A 21,368-nucleotide genomic window follows, 5' to 3' on the forward strand; every position below is an offset into this window, starting at 1 on the left:
AAAGTTTCTATTACTTAATAAAGGCTTTTAAAATGTTATAGCAAATGTAGGCATTTACATACTAACTCAAATGCATAAAATGTGCTGTAACTAATCCAGTGCTTACTAAACAATTGGGTCTAAAGGAACAAATATCGCCACAAAAAAGCCTGTACTCCTATCCACCTCTGGATCAACCTGCTCCTCCTTCTTCTAACAAGTAGGTCTGGGTAATTTGCATGCAAGATTCCTAAAAGCATTGGCTGAGGCAATTTTGGAGCCCTGGGGCAGTTCCAGAAGACTGGAAGAAAGCTATGCTGTGCCAAAGGGTAAATGGGATTGTGACATTCTGTGCCTTGGGGGAGCACCCTGTAACCCCCATATTCCTCGTTTATATATAATTGTGATCTTGCATATAAAGCAGGCCATGTGAGGTCTCAGGAGAAAGGTCATGATCTGGTGAAAGTCACTGTTCTATCTATGTATAGCATTAGTGCATATGAAGTTATGAAATTGTGTTGTATGGTTGTCCGTAAAACATGCTGTAAGTTGGGGAATTGGCCGTATATTAGCTCTCCAGAGACAACAGCAAGGAAAGTAACCAACGCCTGGGCAGGTGTCAAACAACCATCAGCAGCCATTGTCCAGCAAGGGAGCTACAATGCAATGACTAAGGCTATGTCTACACTACCCCAGTAAGTCAACCTATGCTACGTAACTCCAGCTACGTGAATAACATACCTGGAGTCAATGTACCTTAGGTCGAGTTACTGCAGGGTTTACACCATGGGGTGTAGGATGGGAGAAACTCTCCCGTCAACTTACCTTACTCTTCTTGTCAGGGGTAGAGTACAGGGATCAACTGGAGAGCGATCTGCTGTCGATTTGGCGGGTCCTTACTAGACCCGCTAAATCAGGGGAGGGCAAACTATGACCCGCAGGCCAGATTTGGCCTGTCAGGGCTTTCAATCCAGCCTGTGGGATTGCTAGCCTCGCCCGTGGCACAGTGGGGCTAAGGCAGGCTCCCTGCCTGCCCTGGGCCCACACCGCTCCCGGAAGCGGCCGGCACCACGTCCCTGCAGCCCCTGGGGGAGAGGGGACAGAGGGCTCCGTGCACTGCCCTTACCTGCAGGCACCTCCCCCTGCAGCTACCATTGGCTGGGAACGAGTAACCACAGTCAATGGGAGCTTTGGGGGTGGTATCCACAGGAGAGGGCTGCGCACGGCGGAGCCACCTGCCCCACCCCAGCCCTAGGAGCCACTGCTGGACATGCTGGCCACTTCCGGGAGTGGCGCAGGGGCAGGGCAGGCAGGGAGTCTGCCTGAGCGCTGCTGCGTGCTGCTGCCCCCCCGGAGCCACCTGAGCTAAGTGGCACCAGGCCAGAGCCTGCACCCCAAACCCCTCCTTCACCCCAACCCCCTGCCCTGAGCCCCCTCCTGCACTCCACCCCCTCTCCCATACCCCACACTCCCACCCTCACCCCCACCCCCTTGCCCCAGCCCTACATTCATGGCCCTGCATACAATTTCCTCACCCAAATGTGGCACTTGGGCCAAAAAGTTTGCCCACCTCTGCGATAAATCAACTGCCAGTAGATCGATCTCAGAGCATTGATCCTGGCTGTAGTGTAGATGTAGCCTTACTTGCACAAGCCCACCCTAGGATAATTGCTCAACCTTGCCCAGGGACTCAGCAATGCCCATGAGACATGCCTGGACTTGTGTTCTCCAAACACATGGGACTGAGGGTATAAAACAGAACACAGAGGCCCCATGCTTTGCCTTTCTCCTTCTCCCACACCTACACTGCAACAAGGACACTCAGAAGACTGAAGACTCCAACAGAGGAGACTGACCCAGGCTTCAAGGGTGAAATCTGTGGACTATGAACTGCAATATCCAGTGGGGTGAGAAAAACTGCTTAATCTAGATGTTGTCCAGGCTAATAAGGTTGAGAGTTTAACCTGCCTGCTTACATTTTATTTTATTTTATTTTGGTAACTACCTCTGACTTTTTGCCTATCACTTATAATCACTTAAAATCTATCTTTTGTAGTCAATAAACTTGTTTTACTGATTATCTTTACCAGTGAGTTTGCCTGAAGTGTTTGGTAAATCTGCTCAGATTTACAAAAGCTGATGTACATCCATTTTCCATTGATGAAGTAGTGAACCAATTAATAAATTTGCATTGCTCATCTTGAGCAGTGTGTAAGCAGTGTCAGGATGAGCTCCACCCTGACATCTGGTGGTGAGGTGTGGCAAGTTGTGGAAAAGAACTTCAGGGGCCAATCTCATTTGCATAGGCACACCCACCCTGCCTAGAATGAGACCATAGCTGCCCAAATGGTCACTTTGGCTGCTGTGGGATCCCCAGTGTCTCTGGTATTGGGGCAGGAAGAATAAATTGTTATTACCCTGATTATGGGAACTGTGCTTGGAACTGCACGTGGCCTTTTGTTATGATGGAGGGACTCACCATCAACTAAGTAGCACTTGCGGCAAGGGTCATGGGTTTTAAAACTCTGTGGCTGGAGAGAGGCTGGGGATAAGTATTAATACTTGGTGACATGGGCCCCTTGGTGAGGGCCTTACATGCTAATTGCACTTCCTTCTTTCTCCACTGTGGAATATCAGAGCTAATTTTGATTCTATGAGGAGTCTAGTTACAGGCTGCTGAGCTCACTTTGGGCTAATGGTGCACCAGCACTGAGGCTCCCCTACTGCAAGCTGAATTCACCAAAGAGCTGAACTGACTGAGAGCTGAAATCACTGAGCGTTGTGTTAAGTAGTGGGGGAGCCTGAAGATATATTGTGGAGCAGTTTGCGGGATGGCTGGAGTGCCTTGTGGACAGGCTGGTGGAGCAGTTCATGGGACGGCGGGAGCTGCTTGTGGGCCGCGGAGCGGAGCGAAGGAGTTCGTGGGGCGGCTGGCGGAGCGGAGCGAAGCAAAGGCCTATGGAGCTGTGGGGCGGTCAGCTTCAGATCATGTAAGGTGCCTCTTACCCCCATCCCATCTCCACCCAGGTTGGGAGGTAAAGCTCCGCAGATAAACTTTCGAACTCTGGGGCTGCCCTGACCAGGGACAGAGACTTTTGGGTCATTGGACTTTTGGGACTTTGGATGATTTGGGGTTGCTGGACTCAAGAACCAAAGGGAAAAGGGCATGCCCCAATTTGCTTGGGGTGGGTTTTTTTGCTCATGGGTTGTGTTATGAATCCTGTGGGTGGTGTTTCCCCAACATAATGCCACATTGTTTCTCTCTGTTATTAAAAGGCTTTTTGCTACACTCAGACTATGTGCTTGCGAGAGGGGAAGTATTGCCTCTTAGAGGTGCCCAGCGGGGGTGGTATATATTTGTCCCAGGTCACTGGGTGGGGGCTCGAGCCGGTTTGCATTGTGTTATTGGAATGGATCCCCTAGATATTGAACCCGGCCCTTGTTGCTGCCAAATCTGACGGGCAGAAGGGTTACAAGTGCAAGACAGTATATTCCTGAGGTGCAAGCCTGGGAGCTGGGGGGCTTTGGCTTTCTCTGTGTGATTCATGAGTGGCTCTGGGAGCATTCATGCAATCTAGTTGGGTGTGGGGTAATCAGAGCACGTGGAGGGGTTTGCTGCTTATCTCTCCAGCCTAGGCTGTCTCTCACAATGCTTTGTGAGGGACAAGGGGTCACAGTTGTCCCACAGCCCCAGGCTGCACCCCGGGGATCCTGTCACAGGGATGACCTGGGTAATTCTAGGACTGCCAGTCGGACAGCGATCCCAGGCAACATAATGGAGTGGCTGATATGGGACTCGATTAATGAAGAACTGAAGGTGTTCTCATCAACAGGAGTTTGTGGGAAACAGATCCTGTCATACTAACCTGACATCTTTTTTTGATGAGACTACAAGTTTGGTTGATAAAGGTAAGAGTGTTGACATAATATCTCCACTCTTCTGTAAGGCGTTTGACCTGGTGCTGCACAACATTTAGACTAAAAAACTAGAATGATAAACCATGAACATGGCCCACATTAAATGGATTAAAAGCTGGCTGATGGATAGGTCTCCATACCTAACTGTAAACAAGGCATCCTCCCTGAGCAGCTGTGTCTCTATTGGGGTCCTGCTCAGTTGGCTTTTGAACATTTGTATCAGTGCCCTGGAAACAAACACAAGATGTTCACTGCGGAGGTAAGACGTGGGGTGGGAAATGAGGAAGAGGCCAGGGCTCTGCCCCAGAGCCAGCTGCATTGCTCGTTGGGCACAAGCAAGGTGAGTTTTCATAGCCTAGGAACAAAGCCTGCAGGCCATGCTTAGGGAGGAACTCAGTCCAGCCAGGAAGAAAAGGACGCGGGGAGGGATGTGGCTAATCAGCACCCAGCACCAGGCTGGGGCCACAGGGACGAGGGCGAACTCCCGGGCTGCACACACAGCGGACTGCCGCTGGGGGCAAGGGCGGCGCTGTCACTTCCGCGCGAGCCGCTGGGGAGGCAGGAGACTTTGTCGAGGGCCGAACCAAGAGGACACGGCAGGGGTCGGACGGACACCCCGCCCAGAAGGATGGTCCAGGCCGGGACCGTACCAAGCCCCAGCAGGCGCAGAGCCCGGAGATCGCGCTCCCCCCTGCCAGGCCAGTGAGTCGGCCCGGCCGGGGCGGGGCCACGAAGCGGTGGCCCCACGTGGATTCTTCCGCTCGCTCGGCGCCTGCAGCATGGAGCGGGTGGCGCTGGGGGGTGAGTGGGGCCGGGCTGGGCCGGGGGGTGTCCCGGGCTCCCTCTCTGTGCAGCCTCCCCCCCGGGCCCCTCTAACCCGCCCTTTACCGTGTCCTCCTGGCAGAGCTGCCGCGGTTCCAGTGCCCCCCGGATTTCTCCCCGAGCCCCTTCGCCCCCGGGACGCCCTTCGCCCCCGAGGAGCTGCGGGGCCCCTCCAAGGAGCTGTGGCTGATCCGAGCGCCGGCTGATTTCAGCCCGGACAGGTGAGGGGCAGGCCGGCCCTGCCGGAGGGGGGCTGGGGGCCAGGACGCCTGGGTTCTCTCTAGGGTTGCCAGTTTTGGTTTGATGTATTCCTGGCGGTTTCACCACATCACATGACATAATCTTTAATTCCTGGCGACTCCCAGGCCAATCCTGGAGGGTTGGCAACCCTTGTTCCCTCCCTAGCTCTGGGAGGGAAGTGGGGTCTAGTGGTCATTCACTGGGTGAACTTGGGCCAGACTCTTCCCCTCGGTATGGTGAGGATGATGTTCCTGCCCCCCTGTGCGGGGCTGGGTGGGGTGCTGTGGCTTTCCTTGTAATCTATCCAGCATGCTAAGTCCCTTGGTGGGGGCCTGTTACCTTCCTGTCCAGTGCTTTCTCCCTTGGGTAGGGAGCGAAGCCTAGAAGGGCCCGCAGGACACTGGCGAGGTGAGGTGGGGAGATCGCTGCTCTACCCCCAAGCTCTGTACTGGCTTTGGTCCTTCAGAGGCTTGTGCAAAGCCTGGGACTCAGAGCAGCCAGTTCTGAGCCCTAGTCTGCTGTGGGGGTATGGAGCCAGGGGCCTGGCCTGTGGGTGAGGCTGCCTCGAAGCTCATGCCCCCTGGTTACCGTGCTGTTCCAGCCCAAGGCTCACCTGAGGTTCTCCTGCTTCCTCCTCAGCCTGGATGGCTGCGCTGTGCCCCTGGTCGGGTTCCAGACGCTGAAGACAAAGTTTGATAGGACGCAGCGGGTCTTTGACATCCACAGTACCTTGGGGGAGCTGGGCAGTCCCTCCCTGCTAGTGTCCTCCACCCATTCTGGCCAGCTCTCCTGCGCAGCCTCCTTCCACGGCTGCATGCGCATCTGCGAGAGATTTGGGGATCCCAGCAGCAGGAGCCCTGGCCAGGCTGTCGCAGCCAGGCCTCCCCTCCAGGTCCCAGAAGGCCTCCGGCAGCGTTTCCTGCCCTTTGGGAGCAGCCCAAAGCAACGATGCCCAGAGGCCACCACATCCACGCCAGTGACAGATGTGCTGGGGTCTGCCAGGAAGAAGAAGAAGAAAAAGAGAGTGAAAGAGGAGCCTGTGGAGCTGCTGGTGTCGATAAAGCAGGAGCCTCCCGAGGAGCCCTGGGGCTGGGGGAGTAGTGATCCTGGCCCTAAACCCCCCGGAGGGGAGGATGATGGCTTGAGGGGGGCAGAGGGGCCCACTCTGGGGCATCTGAGCCCCAAGCACAAGAAGAAGAAAAAGAAGCACAAATACGAGGCTCTGGAGGGGGCAGTCTGGCCAGGCAAGGCCGAGCTGCTGGACCCCAGCTTCATAAAGCAGGAGCCTGCGTGTTCCCAGGAGTGAATGTGGCTGAAGCCTGGGGCCAGGGGGTTTGACTCAAGACGTGTGGTGAGGACGGCCCATCACTGCTCTGACCTGCTACAGAGATGGGGAATGCCAGCTTCATATGGGGTGTCCCAGACTACCCTCCAAAGTCCCAGCATCCCTCCATAGGCATTGGGTGCATTGGGCCCCCTGCTCCTCCAGGGCCACCCAGCGGTGCCCGTGCAGTGCCTGCTGCCACAGGAATAAGGGGGAGGCCTTGGTGGCTCCAGGCGGAGCAGGACACGTTCTGGGACCCAGCTGGCGACTGTGGCTAGGCTGATCTGGGTGCGCCTGGTGTTTGTGGCGGCTACTGGCTGAACCCTGCTGGCTGCCGCCTGGGTGGCTGCAGGATCCTGCCCAAGGCTGGGAGGGGCCACAGGGAGTTGTGTTGTGTCTCTGCCTTCAGTTATAAATGCAAGTACGCATGGGGACTTGTTCTGTCTCCTTTCAGCGCCGTGGCTGTAGGGTGCCCCTCACCACCAGTGACTGTTCCCTGGCGGGGAGGGGAGAGGGCAGCTAGCTCCCCATGAGGCCAGGCACCCCCACCTCCCCAACCATTCCGGTTCTTGTGCTGCACCACCACCACACTGGAAATCGGGTTGAGTCTGGTGCCTTGTACTGGCTTTGCCCAGGGTTCCTGCTGCAGGAGCTGGGAGGTTCCCAGCAGCCCTGGGGCTAGGGCTTGGGGGTCAGGGGGAGTCACCCAGTGTGGCGGTTTAATGATGAGACAGAACACAGCTTTATGCAAGCAAGCAGGCTGGTCAGCTGAAATGGGCTGCTGCCCCCAGCTTTCCACCTTCCCCTTTTATTATATTTCTCCCCCCTATGCATTACATACTTCTACCGCAAAAAGACACACAAAGGAATGTATGACGTTGATTAATATACTTGTTTACCAACTTTTATCTACTACACTCCTGGTTCTCAGGCCTTGAGCTCAGGCGAAGAAAGCTTCCCACGGTTACTGTCTTTTAATCAACTTCTCATGATTCATATCTAGTCCTTGTCCTTGAATAGAGCAATGTGTGCATTGCTTCTACAAAACAGTCGGGGTGTGCCCTGACTGTTTCCAGGTGGAATAACTAAACATGAACCCTTCAACCCAGCTCATGTCCCCATTTATCCAGCTGCCAGGGGCAGTGCCTTACTGAGCTCCCAGGCAGCATGGCACAGCTGGGCATGGGCCTCCCTCAGTGCCTCCTGCCTGCTTGTCAGGGAAGGTGGAGGGGACCGGATGGGAGATGGAGGCTGGCTGAGGCTGAAGCCTGTTTGCTAGGGGAGGGGAGTTCTGCGGTGTGCCAGAGCCAGGGAGTGGGCGGCAGTGCCTGGTGTGTTCCTTTCTGCTGCTGGGGGGCAGGGGCCTGGCTCAGTGAGCCCCTCCCCCCACGCCCCCCCCAGGGGGAGCATCAATGCCCTGTGTGCTGAGGAGCTTCCCCATCCCCTGCTAGGTCTCTCAGTGCCCTGGCCACAGGGAGAAGGGTATTAGCAGGGGAGCTGGGTGCCAGTGGGCCTCTACCTTGAAGGTCCTGCCCTGGTGTGGCTCCCAGAGCCCATGTGTCTGCTGGGAAGCTGGGCCAGGGTGCTGGGGCTGAGTGTGACCAGGCCAGTCACCCCAGTTGTGGGGGGAGGAGTGGCAGGCCAGGTGGCAGGGCAGGTTCTGGGCAGTACTTTGGGGGTGGGGGGGGTTGGGAACAGACTGCAGAAGCTGGAGGTGTGGGGTGCAGAGCTGCTTCTCCCAGCAGCTCCCCAGGCTCTGCGCACTCCCATGTGGGCACAGCCATCACCTCGTTGACCTGGCTCCATGTGTGTACGCATGCAGGGGAGCGGGCAGGGCCTGTGTCCCTGGGGGAGAGGAGCCAAGCAGAGCCATGGGAGTGGCAGATGCAGCCATTTTGGTGGGTGCCCTGGTGGGGCCCCAGTACTGGAGAGGGGCTGTCAGGGGCACAGCCACCTTTAGTGGCAGGCTCAGAGACAGTTGGCAGGGAAGGAGTGGGGTTGGCAGGGCAAGGGCAACACCCTTGGCATGAGCCCCAGGGACTCACTGTGCCCCCTCAGAATCCTGCTAAATCACTGCACCCCAAACCTCAGAGACCCCCAAGCCCCACTGAGTCATTGCAGCCCCAAACCTCAGAGATGCTGCCCCCACTGAATGACTGCACCCCTAAACCTCAGGGACCCCCAAACCGCAGCCACCATTGAATCAGTGGCACTCCCAGATGCCACTCTCCCAAGCTAACAGGAGGTATTTTATTTAACTTGCCTCATTTAAACCCTACCGCTCCATCGGTGTAACTTTGTGAGTTAAACCTGGGATGCTGTTATAGTGTACCGTGTGCTGGAATTGAGAGGTCCCCTCCCGCAACCATCCACTTGTTTCAGCCCTGGTTCTGGGGCTGTCCCTGGAGCCTTACGCTGCTCCCATGATGCCTGTGACTTGCCCCAGCTGCTGCCCTTCTCTCAGGTCTGGCAACTTGAACAGCTCCCTGGGGCGTGGGGGACTGTGATGTCTGGCAGTGGCCATGGTTGGAGTTAGTGACTCCTGAGACAAAATGGGGATTTTTTGTAACAGTTTTAGAGGGCCTGCTTGTGCTTCAGTTTCCCCCATGGGTGGAAAGGGACTGTTTGCTCCCAGGGCAGGGTAAGCCACAGGGGTGAATAGTAACCAGTTGTTAGGGTGATTGAGGCCCACATAGACCCTACTGGTGGAGCATCTGAGCAGACAATAGCAGATCCAGGGGCCTGGACACTGACACCTAGCAACCAAGGACCCAGAGAGAAACAGACTCCTCGGCGAGGGGGGGGCTAAGTGGAGCCTGTGGGAAGCTCTTAGGGGCACACCTAGAGTCTGATGGGGCGTGCGGGACGACAGAGCTTGAACAAGGGGATTCACTACAGCTTGGCGGGGCTCTGGTTACCCCCCCATGGACTATGCTTCAACCCAGCGGTTTTCAAACTTTTTTTCTGGCAACCCAGTTGAAGAAAATTGTTGATGCCCATAACCCAACAGAGCTGGGGATGAGGGGTTTGGGAGGGGCTCAGGGCTGGAGCAGAGGGTTGGGGTGAGGGCTTTGGGGTGGGGCTGGGGATGAGGAGTTTGGGGTGCAGGAAGGGGCTCTGGGTTTGGGGGGGCGGGCTTACCTCGGGCGGCTCCCCGTCAGCAGCACAGCGGGGGTGCTAAGGCAGTCTTCCTGCCTCTCCTGGCCCTGCAGACTGCACTGCCCCCCGGAAGTGGCCAGCAGCAGGTCCAGCTCCTAGGCGGAGGTGCAGGCACCCCCCCCCTCCCCCCCAGCTCCCGTTGCCTGGAAATTGGCCAATGGGAGCGCAGAGCCGGTGCTCGGGCAGCATGTGGAGCCCTGTGGCCCTCCCCGCCTAGAAGCCAGACCGGCGGCTGGTTGCTTCCGGGGCGCAGCGCGGGGTCAGAACAGGCAGGGACTAGTCTGCCTCATCCGGGCAGCACCACCGAGGGGACTTCTAATGGCCCCGTTGGCGGTGCTGACCAGAGCCGCAACCCAGTCCCACAGTTTGAAAACCACTGCTTTAACCTACACTTCTCTCTGCTAACCTAAGGACTTCCTATGCCGTGTTCCACATGGCTACTAACCCCTCCTGCTTTGAAAGCGCTGTGAGTGGCTTGCAGAGGTGTATTGATCCTTGGAAAATCTGCAAGTCTCCTTCAGGGGTCTGCCTCAGTGGGACATGCTAAAGAGAGCTCATGGGGTGAAGCAGGGGCGCTGAAGGCCCAGAGGTCCAGTCTAAGGAGATGGTGAAGCCACAGGGCTAGCCCTGGAGGAAGAGTCAGACCCCTATAAGGCTTCTTCCTGCAGGCTGTTTCAAAGCTGAGGCCATAGCACTTACTCTACGGATCTGACCGCTCCCTGCTGGGGCTGTAACACACACAAAGGTGAGCAGCTTTCCCCACCCCCACTCCAGCTCCTGGCATCAAGGCAGTGCTCTAACCCCAGAGACCTGGAGTCCTTGCTCTAGCAAATCTCCCCTGGCTGCACTAGAAGCTATTGGCTGCTCCTTCCATGTGGCAGTGGGGCAAGGGAAGGGGCTGGGAGGGTCCCCAGCAGGGGACTCCTCTACATATGTGCAGGGAGTGCCAGGTTGGCATGGATTCCTGCACCTGCAGTGCATGCCCTTGAGGCTGCAGGCTACAACGCATGCTGTCAGTGCAGTGGGTGGAGGGGATTGGAACAGCTCCCTCACACTTCCCCAGGCTGAGATTCCTGAGCCAGCCAGCACCCCTCCCCGGGAGGACGTGGGGAGCCTAGATGCCAAAAACTGTCCAGCTACCAGGTGGGGCTGTATCCAAGTTTCTGCTTTACCCATCATCTGGCCCCTGGCAGTGAGGTTTGATGAGCCCCCCACTCCCTGCAGGCAGACACAGCTTGGGCAGGACGACTCCATGAGCCAAACCCGCATGAGATGCTGTTCGGTGGCCAGGCCCAACTGTGGCTTTATTGTCAAAGTCCAGACTCGCAGCAACAGCTGGGCTTTGGTTCCTGGTGCTGCTAAGTGTCCCCCGGGGCCCTGGCTTCCTGGCAGACAGCATACAGCATGCTGGCAGGGACGCATGGCCTGCTGGGCAAGGGGGGTTGTTCATTCCTGCTTGTCTGTGCTGGTGGCAGTGCTGTAGGGGAGTGGCTCCGCTCATTTGGGGATCTTCAGAAAGGGCTCGTGGAGGGTGTCAAAGAGCCTCTTGGCCTGTAAGGAAATCGGAGGAAAGCCCTGAGCCGGTGAAGGCTGGAGCTCTGGGGCCAGCATCCTCTGCTGGGGCTTTCACCCAGGAATGCACCCAGCTGGTTCCATGCAGCCCCTTTGGTGCACAGGTAAAGGCAAGGGGGAGATGAGCACCTAGCTGGTGCATCAGAGAGAAGTTCTCCATCCTGCTCCTACTCACCTTCTGGGGCCCGATGCCTGGGCAGAGTGAGAGATCCTCCTTGGATGCTTGTGCAATGTTCGCCAGAGACTGAAACAACAACGTTCATAGTCAGAGGTGACCCCAGAAAGCCTAGGCCACAAGGCGTGACCTGCCGGGTCCTTCCATTCGGCCCCAGCACTCTGCCCCTCACGCTCATTGGGAAGTAGTGACCCAGTCCTGCTGCCGCACTGCAATATGGTGTGTGGGCTGATGACATGTCTCCTCCCAGGGGGGCTCCTGCAGGCTGGGAGCTCTAGGGGGTGGGGGTTCAGCAGCTTGGGCCAGGCTGGTTTGCCATCCTATTCTTTCCTGCAACTCGCATGCCTCTCTGGGGGCAGCATGCTGCCCTGATAGACAGTGCTCATGCACTGCAGGGAAAGCCCAGAGACCCAGCTCGGGACCTGTCCTGCATGAACTGATACAAAGAGAGCAATGGACCTAAGTAGTCCCAAAAGGCAGCCTGCCCTGCTCAGAGCTAGCAGTGGCAAGGCCCAGTTTGCACCCTGATGGGCAGCAGATGGCTCACCCCAAATGTTGAGAGAAGGCTCAGTGTGTCCGTCTTGTTAACTGACTTCACGCTGGTCAGACAATCTGTCACCTGGAAAGAGAAACAGCTGCTGCATAGAATCATAGAAGATTAGGGTTGGAAGAGACCTCAGGAGGTCATCTAGTCCAACCCCCTGCTCGAAGCAGGACCAACACCAACTAAATCATCCCACCCAGGGCTTTGCCAAGCCGGGCCTTAAAAACCTCTAAGGATGGAGATTCCACCACCTCCCTAGGTAACCCATTCCAGTGCTTCACCACCCTCCTAGTGAAATAGCTTTTCCTAATATCCAACCTAGACCTCCCCCACTGCAACTTGAGACCATTGCTCCTTGTTCTGTCATCTGCCACCGCTGAAAACAGCCGAGCTCCATCCTCTTCGGAGCCCCCCTTCAGGTAGTTGAAGGCTGCTATCAAATCCCCCCTCACTTTTCTCTTCTGTAGACTTAATAAGCCCAGTTCCCTCAGCCTCTCCTCGTAAGTCATGTGTCCCAGCCCCCTAATCATTTTAATTGCCCTCTGCTGGATTTTCTCCAATTTCTCCACATCATTTCTGTAGTGCAGGGACCAAACTGGATGCAATACTCCAGATGTCGCCTCACCAGTGCCTAATAGAAGGGAATAATCATTTCCCTTGATCTGCTGGAAATACTCCTACTAATGCAGGCCAATATGCTGTTAGCCTTCTTGGCAACAAGGGCACACTGCTGACTCATATCCAGCTTCTCATCCCCTGTAATCCCCAGCTCCTTTTCTGTAGAACTGCTGCTTAGCCCGTTGGTTCCCAGCCTGTAGCCGTGCCTGGGATTCTTCCGTCCTAAGTGCAGGACTCTGCGCTTGTCCTTGTTGAACCTCATCAGATTTCTTTTGGCCCAATCCTCTAATTTGTCTAGGCCACTCTGGACCCTATCCCTACCCTCCAGCCTGTCTACCTCTCCCCCCAGCTTAGTGTCACCCACAAACTTGCTGAGGGTGCAATTAATCCCATCATCGAGATCATTAATGAAAATGTTGAACAAAACCAGCCCCAGGACTGACCCCTGGGGCACTCCACTTGATACCGGCGGCCAACTAGACATCGAACCATGCAGGTGACAGCGCCCCTCCTTGGCCAGGGAAAGTGCACTCACACCAGTCATAAACTTAATTCCCCTCTCCCCTTCCCACTGCATGTTGCTGAGAGACACTTCTGCTACAGGAGACCTAGTGAGGACACTGCTGTGCGGAAGCTCACCACATTGTTTGGATGCTGCCATGAGACTGCTGTGGGGAACTCATGGCATAGGGGTCCCTGGCAGGGCACTGCTGTGGGGAAGCTCAGCACAGGGGTCCCTGGCCTGACACTGCTGCAGGGAAGTGCACAGCGGGGTAGCCTTACTATGGACAGGAAGTCCTGATCCACCTTCTCCTTGAGCAGGTCAGCTGGTTTCTGCTCGTAGGCTTTGTACGTTTCCAGGTAGCGACCAGCCTCTTCGGGGCTGAGGGGAACCGGAGACCCAAGAATTAGCTCAGGAATCATGAGACTGGATTGAACAGGCACAGTGCACACCAGGAAGGGTTAATGCCACAATGCTGAGCCCCACTGGAAGGTGCCCCAGCTGGCAGGGAGTGGCGTTCAAAGCCAGGCACAGGCAGGGTCCAGCTGCCAGGCTGGCTGAGCAGCTGCTAGGGCCAATGTTCAGCTCCGTGCTTAGGCCCCAGCCCTGCTCCTGTCATCGGCCTCAGAGGGTCCCTGGGTGCTCCCCAAGGCCCACGGGGGGCAGTCGAGCGGAGCTTTCAGCACACAGGCCTAGGCACACACTGAGGACGATGGGGAGCCTTTGGGCAGTGCTTGAAAAATGAAACATGCTGCCCTGAGAGGACTTGCCACCTCTGGCCAGCCGGGCTTGATCCGCCCCTCACTGGGGAAGGGACCTGCTCACGGTCACAGTGTTGGGAATGGAACCCAGGAGTCCAGTCACAATGGCAGCCAAATCCCCAGGTTACCCACCAGCTCCATCACATTCCAGCAGAGATGGGAGCAGGGGCCTGGGTCTCACGGCCCTTGGCAGGACACACCCAGGCTGACCTGACCCAGCCTCCAGTTCCCCCACACATCTTGCCCCTTGGCAAGGCACTCCCAGTGCATCCCACCTGGCATGAAGCCCATCTGGCCCGGCCTCTGACTCCCCACTCCCTGGGTCTGGGTGTCACCCTCGATGTGATGGGCCCAGCCTCTAGCTCTCACCTCCAGGCCAGGATGAGGGTGCAGTCGGCCAGGATGCACAGCTTGGCCAGTTCCTTCAGTGACTGGTGTGGGTCCTTCTACAGCAAAGGAAAGCAATTCCCCTCTGAGACGAGAGGCAGTGGAGGAGGCAGGGGGTGTATGACCAGGGATGAAGGGGGAATTGAGCTGGGGAGGAGCAATGGGAGTGGCTGGGTGAGGCCATGGAGGCTGGAGAAGCAGGTGGATCACTATGCAGTAGGATGGGAAACTGGGGAGGTGGCTGGAGGGGAGGGTGCTGGTTCCAGGCCCCCTCCCCCAGCCCTGCAGCAGGGAGGGAGAAGGCACTGTTGCAGGAGAGGGTCTGGTTCAGGCTAGGAGGGGACCGAGGCACTGGGGCTCCTTACCACATCGACCTGCACGAGCAGCACCTGCACCGCGTACGCCTTCCCCAGGAGCTGCAGCCGCTCATGGATGTATTTGGGGTTCAGGTTGTGGTACCGCAGGCTGTGAGGGGAGCAGAGAGCAGCGGAGCCATGGGCAACCCCTCTCCTGCCCACCCCACTGGCAACCCTCCTTGCCTGCCCTGCAACCCCAGCTCTCCCAACCATCGGCCTGCTCCCCAACTCCCCCTCACAAGAGCCCAGCTCTCCCAGCCATCATCCTGACCCACCCAATCACCCTAAGTGCCCAGCTCTTCCAGCCATCAACCTTCCCCACCAACCCCGACCCAGAGCCCGGCTTTCCCAGCCATCAGCCTGCCCCCCAACCGGCTCTCCCAGCCATCGGCCTGCCCCCCAACTCCACCCCCAGAAAGCCCAGCTCTCCCTGGTATTGGCTCACCCACCCACCTCAGGAAGAGGGCACATGTGCTCTGGCCCAGCACATAGTCAGGGATGATCTCGCCAAACTCCCAGGGAACGTTGCGCACAAATTTCAGGATGGGGTTCCCCCGCTGTGAAGAGAGGGGGAGTCCTCACAGCATCAGAAATGGGGTACCAGCTGTGACGGGGCACTGTTAAGAGACTGGGAGGAGAGACTTGGGAGCCCCCGATGGGGTGGGGGGGCAAGCCCTCAATGTGAGCGGCTGGGAGAGAGGGGGTGGGTGAGTCCCTGACAGAAGACCTGGGGAAAGGCAGGATGGGCAAGCCCTCAATGGAGGAGCTGCGGAGAGGCCAGGGGAGGTGGGGTTGGGCAAACCCTTGACAGGGGCACCCGGGAAAGGATAGGGCAGGGCAGGCAAGCCCTTGATGGGGGGCACCAGAGAGAGACCCAGAGTGGGCAAGCCCCCAATGGGGATGGGGGGTACTGAACCATGCAGCACAAGAGCCAGGGCCTGGGGAGACCCTCACTCCACAGACCTCTCCTGCAGAGAGAGACTGCCCCCTCTGATGCCAAAAGAGAGTGAGCAGATGTGCCCCTCAGGCAGCCACCTCACGCCCACTCTCACCTGGCGAGCGCTGACGATGATGCAGTTGCTCTTGGCCCCCGGTTTCAGCATGGGGCTGGGGTCTGAGTCCCCACTGGCAGCAGGGGGTACAGTGCTGGCCTCACTGCCTGGAGGGAGCACTCCTGAGGCAGCTCCTGCTCTGGACCCCAATGATGCAGCTGTCACCCTGGCAGGCGGGGAGACTGGCATGGAGGCCGAGGACACAGAGACCTGTGTGACGACGTATTCGGCATAGGAGGTGGCCCCAGGCAGGGCAGGGGCCCTGGGCTCTGCTGCAGAGCAAGAAGATTTGAAGATGGGTCTCACCTGGCGGGAAGCAACAAACCCTGCGTGAGAGGGAGACAGAGCCAGCTGTGCGTGGGCAGGGACCTCTCAAGGGGAGCTGGCTATGAGTTGGAGTGACCCCAAGTGTGCCAGGGATTCCCTGAGGAAGCAGGGAGTTTCTTGGGGGAAGCACTGAGCCAGCTCTGTGCTAGGGCACCCAGAATGAGCAGCGTAGCAGAAAGAGGGAGCCTGACACATGAGCCTGGTGCAAGGCCTGAAGCCTGAACCAAAGTTAGCAAAAGTTATGCTATGAGCAACAGCCAGGCCCTGCAAATGCAGATGCTTGCCTGCAAGTCAGTGCCCGGCACACGAACGCAGCTAGCATTGCTAAAAGACACCGGCTATGTAAACACGTTCCAGCAGGCCAGCACAAGAACACCCCAACCTAGCACTTGATAAAATGGTTTGACAAATGTAATAAATAGGGATATTTTGTCTGAAACATCACAAGTAAAAGTACAAAGACAGGTGGTGAACAGAAATGTTTTGTCGGAAACATCAAGAGGAAAGTATAAGGGGAGGTAACAAACATGTCATGAAACCCCTAAGGTGATATGTAAGTTGTTTATCCCAGATTGTTTGTTTTCATTTATAAATGTTGGAATACCTCACTTTAACCCTTCGTCTGGCCTAGGGGGCAGTGGAAAGTCCTGCCGCTAACTGAGCTAGTCCATTGTCACAGGCATACATGTGTTAGTGTACTTGTAACCATTGAGCCGGGGCATTAGCACCGTGCTTTGTTGGCAACAAACCTGGCTGGGCGCCTTCACTACTAAACCAAGTCTTGTGGTCTCATTGGGCAGTTCAATTGGAGCCTGCTGTGAGGGCTGTTTGGCCAGCATGTGAAAAAAACACGCACACAACGGAACATCTGATGACAAGCAGGGTGTGCCTCGGGGTTCCTGGGGAGAGGCAGAGCCAACTCAGTGCTCTGTGTGTGAATCTCAGCGTCCCTGGACACAACGAGCTACCTAGCAGGTCCTCTCCAAGAGCCACCCCTGCCTCCTTTCCTACCATGGTATGTTCAGGGTCCTGTGACTGCACGGTGAATCTCTTCCTCCCCTCAGGGGCCTGGGCTGCTTCCATGGGCTCCATCCTTCAGAACCCAGCCTGCAGCGATTCCTGGGGAGAGTCCAGAGCAGATATCAGCAGGGACCAGCCTCACTCAGCGGCCTGGTTATGAAGAGTTCATAGTCCTGTGGTTACGCACCAAAGAGCTCTCAAGGGCAGGGGCTCAAGGCAGCAGGGCTTGAGCTCAGCACAGCACAGCATTTATCTTGCTAGCCCGCTCAATGTGGCCCATTCCTTGAGGTTACAGTTGAGGTGCCCCAGGGGAAAACATTGGGATAGTGTCTCCTGGGCATAAGTCAGTAACAGGTGGCCACGGGAGGGGGGGTTTGTCCTACACTGATGTTTGGTTGGTGCCAGGAGCCACTCGCTTGTACAGACTTATCTGTCAGGGGAAATACTGGATGACACCGACTCTCCCAGCCTGGTGTTTGTGACCCCCCAAGGTCATGGACAAGTTCAGGAGACTGTCTTTATGGCTAGATGGGGATGGGGGGGGTGGAAGGTCAGCATGGCAGGAGAGGCCCTATTTCCCAGGGGGCTCTGGGGCGCCTTACACAGTTCAGGACTCCCAGCAGTAGGGCTAGTGCTGGCTCCCCCACTGCAGCCCACGAGTCAGGGCCCAGTGCCCCCTGCCCAGGTCAGGGCTTGACGCCCCCTGCCAGAGTAAGGGGGCCAGGGTAAGTGCCAGGGTCAGGACTAGGGCTGCCAACCTCCAGGAATTAAAGATGAATCGTTAAAGATTATATCGTGCGGTGAAATCTCCAGGAATACGGCCAATCAAAACTGGCAACTCTAGTCAGGCCTGGGTCATGGGTTGAGGGTCGGGGCTTGAGGCCTCCGCCAGGGCCAGGGCCAGGTTTGGGGGAAGGTGCCTGGAGAGGGTCAGGGTTCGGGGCTGGCTCAGGGTCACTGCCCCCCCACCAGGGGTAGGTGCTGGGGGTCGTGATAGGGGTCAGGATAAATGTCGGGGTCAGGGGTCGCGGTTGGGGTCAGAGCCTGGCGCCCCGCCCCCCTTCCCGCCAGGGTCAGGCCTCGCGCCGCCCCCGCGGCCGCCCAATCACGTGATGCTTTTCAGCAGGGCGGGGGACTCACTAGCAGGACCGCTCCGCCCCGCCCCCTCCGCCCTGTGATTGGCTGTGGCGCCACGACTCAAAACAACGCTCGTCTCGGGGTCCCCGCGCATGCGCATTAGCCTTCGGCCTCACCAGCACCACGTGACGCGTCCCCCAATGAAGGAAGGAGCGGAACGGTTCCGTTCCCCCGTCGAGCGCGAGCTGGGGGTTGGCCGCAGCCCCGCGGGTCTCTGTGATGTCCAGCGATGACCCGCGGGGAGGACAGCAGCTCCGCCGCGCCTCCAGACTCTATGGGTGAGGCGACCAGAGGGAGCGGCTTCCCCCGCTGGCCGCTCTACCTGCGGGGCCGCCGGGACTCTGTGGTAGCGAGAAGCGAGATGAGCTCACTGGGGCCTGTCTAGCCTCGGGTCCTCCGGACTCTATGGTGTGGAGCCCGGGACTGCTCGGGCTCTGTGGTAGCGAGAAGCTGGAGGAGGCGTCGAGATGGGCTCATTGGGGCCCGACTAGCGTCGGGTCCTCCGGACTCTATGGTGTGCGGGAGGCTGGGGCTCCAGATTACTGGTGGGATTAGTGCGCAGAAGGCCCCTGAGCTCCTTGCAGGGCCGGGGGAGGGGGCGAGATGCTGCTTGGCAGGTCCCACTCCCCCACCCCTTTTGGCTTGTGAGGTTCTAGTTTTGCTGCAGGTAACACTGTTACACATTAAAATTATTAAAATAATTCATTTCATAGAAGATTAGGTCTGGGAGAGACCTCAGGAGGTCACCCAGTCCAACCCCCTGCCCGAAGCAGGACCAACCCCAACTAAATCATCCCAGCCAGGGCTTTGTCAAGCCTGACCTTAAAAACCTCTAAGGAAGGAGATTCCCCACCTCCCTAGGTAACACATTCCAGTGCTTCACCACCCTCCTAGTGAAATAGTTTTTCCTAATATCCAACCTAAACCTCCCCCACGGCAACTTGAGACCATTGCTCGTTGTTCTGTCATCTGCCACCACTGAGAACAGCTGAGCGTCAACCTCTTTGGAACCTCCTGTGACATAATTGACATGAACTGTGACCGTTCAGATCATTATTGCAACCAGGGTCCTATGGTTGCACCAGGTCTTATACAGAGGAGGTCAAAGGGGGTGTCTATGGAAAGGTGGTAGTTTGCTGGTTACGATTATGCTGCCTGTATGTATCATTTTTGTATTTGAAGTTATGATTATTGACTATGTACTTGTATCTCAATGTGTTTGATTCTAACTAACCTAAGCGAAGCATTTGGTCAGCTTCTTGAGAAAGGACTATTCTCAGTAAGTGCCAAATCAAGAAACACTGAACTGACAATGGACTTTGGAAGACGCCGATCCACATCTGAGCTTTCCTGGGAATGTTCAAACTAACATGTAAACAATTGCATCGGCCTGCAAAAAGTTGAATCATTCACGGACAGGTGATTTGCCAGGTGGCTACAAACTCCATCTTGTTGCTTTGACTTTGCACAGAAGAACAAAGGGGTTTCCGGCCACAAGAGTGAGACTATAAAAGGCCCTGGAAACCCCTCCATTTTGTCTTCAGCTGGCTCAAGAGATGGCCTCTCCACCCCAAAGAGATGCCTGAAAGAAACTGGAACAAAGGACAGTAACTACAGGGGGCGTGAGTGATTGCTGGACCCAGACTAGGAAGGAGTCCAGTCTGTAAAAAGCTTATTGGAACATCTCTGAGGGTAAGATTTAATCTGTAACCAATTTCTTACTGTATTAGGCTTAGACTTGCATGTTTTGTTTTTTTTGCTTGGTAACTTACGTTGTTCTATTACTTGGAACCACTTAAACAGGGCTGTCCTTAGGCATACGCAGCTGTGTAGGGCACCATGAAATTTGGGGAACCAAATTGCCCCAAATTTCATGGTGCCCTAGGCAGCTGCATGCTGCATACGCGCCAGCACCAGCCCTGGCGACAAGCCCTATCCCTCGGCCGCCCCCCGTAGGCTGCGCCCACTGCAAGGGGGAGGGCCGTCCCTAGGGGTGTGTGGGGCCCCGGACAACTCCCTCTGCCCTGTGTCTTGCCCACCCGCATTCCACCTCTTTCCCCAGCGACCCTGTACTCACCAGCAGTGGCAGGAAGCGGAGCAACCCAGCCCACTCTACTCTGCCAAATCCCAGCCATGGCGCTCCGCTTCCTGCCGCCAGCGAGTGCAGGGAAAGGATCGCCCTCCACATTCATCAGCCGCAGGAAGCGGAGCAACGCCTCCCTTGCCCCAGCCCCAGCCGTGTTGCTCTGGTTGGGGAAAGGACCGCCCTCTGCTGTCACCGGCGGTGGGAAGTGGAGCGTCGCAGCTGGGAGTTGGCGGAGTAAAACGGGCTGGGGCCGGGCTGCTCTGCTTCCTGCTGCTGTCAGTGTGTGGGGGGAGGATCCCTTCTCCCAAACCCCCTCCTCCGAGAGACATGGCTGCTCTGAGTGGTGTGGTAAGAGGGCTGGGGCCAGGGGTTGGATAAGGAGCAGGGGGGCAGTCAGGGGACAGGGGTATGGGGTGGAGGTTTGGGGGGGGCAGTCAGGGGACAGGGAGCAGGGGCGTTGGTTAGGTGTGGGAGTCCTGGGGGCCTGTCTGGGGGTGGGGGATAGGGGGCGGGGGTCCCGGGAGGGGGCGGTCAGTGGACAAGGAGCAGGGGGTTTGGATGGGTCGGGGGTTCTGAGGGGGACAGTCGGGGTGGAAAGTGGGAGGGGTTGGATAAGGGGTAGGGGCCAGGCTGTTTGGGGAGGCACAGCCCTCCCTACCCAGCCCTCCATACAGTTTTGCAACCCCAATGTGGCCTTTGGGCCAAAAAGTTTGCCCACTCCTGCCCTAGAGCCTGGTGGGAGAGATGCATGTTGACTGTCAGTGACAAACACCCTAACACCATAGAACCTTGCACACTGGGGGCTGGGCTAGCTTCACCTAGAGATAAAGACAACCCTCCATGGTGACCCCAGCATGTCCCTCATCTAGCCACCCTTCAGTGTGGGCTGGGGCCCTCCACTGCATACCTACAGGGTCCAAATATAGTGTGAGTGCCCTGTACCAACCTACAGGGAGGGGGCCCTGGCTATGGCAGTCACAAGGCCAGGCCTGCAGGGGCTGTATTCCTGGGAGCTGGCAGCAGAGCGCCATGCCTGAGACAGCCTGTGTGCCGAAAGCTGTAGGGGCCCCTGGGCCTGCCAGGAGGAGGGGGTTTAGCTGCCCATTCAGTAGCCCCAAGGACGGCTGGTACTTCGGCCAGCCTGAAGGAGGCACTTCTCCCCCATGCCCCTTACTCCCAGGGCCAGCCCCTCTGGCAATGGCTTTGGCAAAGCCATGGTCTAGGTGGGGAGAGCATAGACCTTGCAGCTTCCTCTTGGTCAAAGGAAAGGTGCGTAGTGCACATGCCAAAGGGCCTGGCAGGTGCCCTGAAAATCCTAGGAAGCCAAGTTGGTGCCACTCTCTCATTTGTGCCATCTGGCCAAGACTGGTGCTGGGAGGACCCAGTTCT

At 57.2% G+C, this 21,368-nt stretch overlaps 2 protein-coding genes across 2 annotated transcripts; one reads left to right on the plus strand and one right to left on the minus strand.

The window, feature by feature from the left end:
- Positions 1–4,460: 4,460 nt before the first annotated feature.
- POLR1G (RNA polymerase I subunit G) lies at positions 4,461–6,717 on the plus strand. The gene is made up of 3 exons (XM_084612628.1): positions 4,461–4,698; positions 4,802–4,940; positions 5,599–6,717. Exons 1-3 carry the CDS (start codon positions 4,677–4,679, stop codon positions 6,263–6,265), a joined length of 828 nt encoding a protein of 275 aa, XP_084468754.1. The 5' UTR covers positions 4,461–4,676; the 3' UTR covers positions 6,266–6,717.
- A 308-nt stretch (positions 6,718–7,025) lies between these two features.
- On the minus strand, positions 7,026–20,346 carry ERCC1 (ERCC excision repair 1, endonuclease non-catalytic subunit). The gene is made up of 10 exons (XM_084612627.1): positions 18,010–20,346; positions 16,748–16,855; positions 15,410–15,715; positions 14,811–14,914; positions 14,367–14,466; positions 13,984–14,060; positions 13,135–13,234; positions 11,737–11,808; positions 11,190–11,258; positions 7,026–10,993 (listed from the first exon to the last, which is right to left on the minus strand). The coding sequence occupies exons 2-10, from the start codon at positions 16,826–16,828 to the stop codon at positions 10,940–10,942; spliced, it is 963 nt and encodes a 320-aa protein (XP_084468753.1). The 5' UTR covers positions 16,829–16,855; positions 18,010–20,346; the 3' UTR covers positions 7,026–10,939.
- Positions 20,347–21,368: the final 1,022 nt, after the last annotated feature.

Source organism: Lepidochelys olivacea (assembly GCF_965140295.1).
Source record: "Lepidochelys olivacea isolate rLepOli2 genome assembly, chromosome: 23".
In the NCBI taxonomy this organism is placed as follows: Eukaryota; Metazoa; Chordata; order Testudines; family Cheloniidae; genus Lepidochelys; species Lepidochelys olivacea.

Coding starts and splice junctions, on each gene's coding strand:
- ERCC1 (XM_084612627.1), bottom strand. CDS start 16,828: ATGGAGCCCATGGAAGCAGCCCAGGCCCCTGAGGGGAGGAAGAGATTC. Junction 14,061..14,366: donor TGCTCGTGCAGGTCGATGTG/GTAAGGAGCCCC, acceptor CCTTTGCTGTAG/AAGGACCCACACCAGTCACT. Junction 11,809..13,134: donor ATCAGGACTTCCTGTCCATA/GTAAGGCTACCC, acceptor TTCTCTTTCCAG/GTGACAGATTGTCTGACCAG.
- POLR1G (XM_084612628.1), top strand. CDS start 4,677: ATGGAGCGGGTGGCGCTGGGGG. Junction 4,699..4,801: donor GGAGCGGGTGGCGCTGGGGG/GTGAGTGGGGCC, acceptor TCCTCCTGGCAG/AGCTGCCGCGGTTCCAGTGC. Junction 4,941..5,598: donor GCTGATTTCAGCCCGGACAG/GTGAGGGGCAGG, acceptor CTTCCTCCTCAG/CCTGGATGGCTGCGCTGTGC.